This window comes from Pteropus alecto, unplaced genomic scaffold (assembly GCF_000325575.1).
Source record: "Pteropus alecto unplaced genomic scaffold, ASM32557v1 scaffold7, whole genome shotgun sequence".
Lineage (NCBI taxonomy): Eukaryota > Metazoa > Chordata > Mammalia > Chiroptera > Pteropodidae > Pteropus > Pteropus alecto.
In genome coordinates this window covers 36,120,732-36,124,934 of record NW_006494614.1, presented here as the reverse complement: position 1 = coordinate 36,124,934, position 4,203 = coordinate 36,120,732, and the positions used below count along the sequence as shown (strand labels likewise).

The following is a 4,203-nucleotide window of genomic DNA, read 5'->3' as shown; positions in this document are numbered from 1 at the left end:
GAGCGATGTCTACAAGATGATGGATAGGAAGCTCCAGGACTCATTCACCCAAGGAGACACTAAATTAACAGAAATATATAGATCGAAATAACGTTGTGAGAAATCTAGAAAATAATTAAAGAACTACAGCAACCACATAAATGTGTAAACAAGGGACAGTGTCAAAGGGGATGTGTTTCTCATTTATTAACTAGATTTAACCAGTTTGGGATACAGAATCATAAAGGATATTTTCAAACATTCAACTATAAGTTGAGTTACCCAACAAGATCATATCTACTCAAAGCAATGAGTTTGAAACATTGCTTTGATAGGTTACACGTATTTAAATCATTGCATATAATGATGCCTTCAAGTTTCTCATTGTGAAGAAAATGTAAATTGAGAAATTTGGGAAGGATAAGGCCACCTCAGAAATCACCCACAATTGTAACTACAAAAAAATTATCAAAATCTGTTAATTTTCTGAGTTTGACAAGATTTTTAGGCTCATAATTTTAGTGTGGAAACAAGATTCTACACTTTCAGTAATGAAACCACATTCAAAAAGATCTCTCTAGGTAAGTCACATAACATATAGGTAATTTTATGTTTGTGAAAAATACAAACATAAAATTAAAACCTTTAAGGAAATTGTGCATAGTCTTGCCATTGATTGCTTAAATTTAACTGATTTAAGCATGATTTGTCATTCATATCATCCATGTTACCAAAATTGATTAGGTTAAAATTCCATTTTAACAATTCAGTTCCATGCTTTATATTTATACAACCTGTATTTTATGTTGAAAATTTTAAAACTTCAAATCTAATTTTGATTAGTCATCAGAGAACTGCAGGATTGTAACTTCAAACACAGATAAGTTTTTTTAAATAACAGTATTATGTTAACAAAGTTGTGGTGCTAAAAGGAAAATTATGTTTTTATACATGAAATGTAATGAGGAAATGAACTTTCAGCTTTTAAAAAATTATTTTATGTGCCAATGGCCGAGAACAATTTTTTAAAATTATTTTTATTTTATGAAAAAATATTTCCCAGAAGGTAACTACTAAATATTGGAAATGCATTATATTGGATTGCTATTTAAAACAAACAAAAAAACTTAAGTAAAATGGTAGAACATAAGTACAAAAATATAAAAGTATTCAACTTAAATGATGAAAGCAATCTAAATATATACATTAATTTAATCCAAAATACATCTGAGGTTCTGATTAAAACCTACTGTAAATGTATACGACTCTAAACATATTTTGTAAATTTACCTACCAACACAGTTCAAGGACATATCTTCAGAAGTTTGGGCTAACTTTACAGTAACAATTGCTTCTAGACTCTCTAGAGTAATACTCAAAAATTCAAAAAGGGAAAACTCTTATGGAAGATTCTACAGAGGCTGGGCCTCTTCAGAAAGGTTTACTTCTTCACTGGTAAAAATGCAATGAATACTCTTTTAGTCTTTATCTTAGTTGATGTCGCTGCATTATATAATAATAGTACCTCCCCCTCCTTGAGACTTCTTCCTTAGTTTTTATGCCATTATTTATCTCATTTCCTTTAGCTCCTTTGCTGCTTCCTTCTACTCTATTTCCTTTTAATGTTCAAGTTCTTATCTCATTGTATATACTCTTAACAGAAAATTAGATCCGTTTTCATGGTTTTAAGTAACATTTATATACTAATAAATCTTAAAATCTTGTGTATAATTGAGGCCCCTCCTTGCTCTAGACATGTATATCTAACTTGCATGGTCAAGTCCATCTGAATGTTCCACAAGCTCGTTCTCCTAAGCCTGTCCGCATATCTATAAACATCTCCTTCATTAAACTTTCTTCAAAACCCTAGCTGACTTTTTGTTTCTGCGAATACCCTCATACTGCCTTAGTTAAGGCCTTTGTTGTTTCTCACTCTGATTACTGAACTGGACTCCTTGCACCTAGTCACAGCTTCTCTCAATCCACTTCAGAAAGTGATTTTACTAGAAAATGAGTTTCCTAAAGTATAAATTTGATTGTGTCACTCTATCCATACACATTTGGAATCAAGTTCAAACTCTTTAAAATTGCATATAACCCTATTCTTTATAATCTACACACCATCCTAAGCACTGTATTCTAATTTTACCAAACCTCTTGCAGTTACCTGAAGGCATCATGTCATCTCATAGCTCTGTACCCTTGCACCTCTGCTCAAGCCAATCCTTCTTCTTAGCATGCCCTTCTCTGCTTTGTTCTCCCAGTGACTGAAAGGCATAGCTGAAACATAAGTTCTCAGGATATTTGTACAAACCCTTTGTCCCAACTTTAATTATAGTAATTATCATTATGCTGTGATTACTGGTAAGTAAATCTCTGTCAGGAGCTTCTAACCTCCCTGAAGACAAAAATTCTATCTTATTTAACTCAGAACCTAGCATCTGGTAGATGATCACTAAATATATAATGGATAACCTTTTACTCTGCCAATTTTTTGGGGGGGGGAGGGGCGGAAGTAGATGATTAATGTCTCTATACTCTATTTACAAATTCAGCTTCATTTACTTCCAACAAATTATTTTCCTGCAAGGTCTAATATTCTGTAGTTAAATAAAATACTACTAGAGAGTAAAAAAAGAGAAAATCTAATTATAAATCAAGCTCACGCTGATGCTTGATTTCCCTTTCAAAACACTTTCCAGAAATTTGATATGTGCTATCTTTCCCACAAAATATTAGTCAAATCTTAATAAGTAGTACAATAAGATCTTTGAAACAAATCTTTACAGTTTCAGGAACATAATAAAAATTTTAGTTCAGAATTAACAATGATTTTTACAATCTGAGTAACAAGTACATTAACATGAGTTAAGTTTATTCTTATTTCTGTCCTAATTAATTACGTTATATACATTCAAAAATAAATTGGGGAATTTTTTTGAATTCAAGTTCTTCTTTTACAACTTTAAAACATCATCATGGGTCTATTATCTTTTTATGACTTTTCCTAAATGAAAGCGACTTATGATATACTTTTGAAATCAGCTCCAACAATTCTCATTACCTGAAAAAGAGGACCTATGTCCACATCAAAACCAAGATCAGCAAATCCTGTAGCAATAACTTTTGCTCCTCTGTCATGTCCATCTTGTCCCATTTTTGCCACAAGAAGACGAGGTCTGCGACCTTCACGTTCCATGAATTTATGAACCCTGAAGAACATTTAAAATATAACTACAGTTATATATTAATTACCCAAAGTTAAGATATAAAAACTGTAAATTATTCACAGCAAATCAAGCTTAGTGCCTGCTTTTGCAGCACACATATGAAAAAAAATCTTTCAGGTTTATTTAAAAAGACCTAATCTTTAAATCAAATTTTCTTAACATCTCTATTTTACATTGCGAACTTCATGAAAGCCTGAATATGTTTACCATCTCCCCCTTACAGGAAAATCTGAAAGATGGCACAGCGTATGAGCCCCAAACACTGAGAGCATCACAGTAGAGAAAGATGAGAAAATGACAACTTTTCACCTTCTTAAGCCAGTCTCCAGAGTACCATATGCAGAAATATTTAAGTATAAGTGAAAAAGTGCCTTTCATAGTTATTTATACATATGACTCATTAGCAGTTTTTTTTAATTAATTTAATTAGTTTCAAGTATATTGGTTATACAGTACATTGGTTAGACATCTATATAGTTCATAAAATGATTCCCCAATTTCTCCCTCCTTCCCCATATTAATGCTAACTGCATTCCCTTTGCCGTGTTCCCCATCTCCGTGACCATTAATCAACTACTAATTTGTACTTATTTAATCCTTCATTCTCTCAGCCCCCCAATCCTCCCTATCTTCTGTACATCACCAAACTGTCCACTATATTTGTAAGTCTGGTTTTGATTAATTTGTTCTTTTTATTCTTTAGATTCCACATATAAGTGAAATCATATAGTGTTTATCTTTCTCTGTCTGACTTTAATACCTTCTAGGTCCATCAAAGCACTATCTTTTTCCATCCTCTTCCTTTTCATATGTAGGGGTCTTGTTTTCTTATCCTTTCAGCCACTCTATCTTTTGGTTGGAGCACTTAATTCTTTTTCATTTAAGGTACTTATTTATAGGAATGCAGTTGTTACCATTCTTTATTCCTGTTTTTGATACATGTTTTTTCTTCTTAAAGAAGTCCCTCCAACATTTCCTGTAATACTGGCTTGGT

The 4,203-nt window shown here is 32.1% G+C and overlaps 1 protein-coding gene across 7 annotated transcripts in view; it reads right to left on the bottom strand.

The window, feature by feature from the left end:
• The window catches only part of MUT (methylmalonyl-CoA mutase), a 35,999-nt gene that overhangs the window by 9,832 nt on the left and 21,964 nt on the right, over nt 1–4,203 (bottom strand). For 6 of the 7 annotated variants that reach the window (XR_003044492.1, XR_003044493.1, XM_015600380.2 and 3 more), the window contains one exon: nt 3,044–3,191. Coding sequence is in view for 5 of the 7 variants with exons in the window: in XM_015600380.2 (XP_015455866.2) it covers nt 3,044–3,191 (148 nt within the window). In the remaining 2 variants the exon portion in view is untranslated. Of the gene's footprint in view, nt 1–2,146; nt 2,247–3,043; nt 3,192–4,203 lie in introns of all 7 variants that reach the window. The other variant, XM_025042909.1, reaches the window with a different exon arrangement.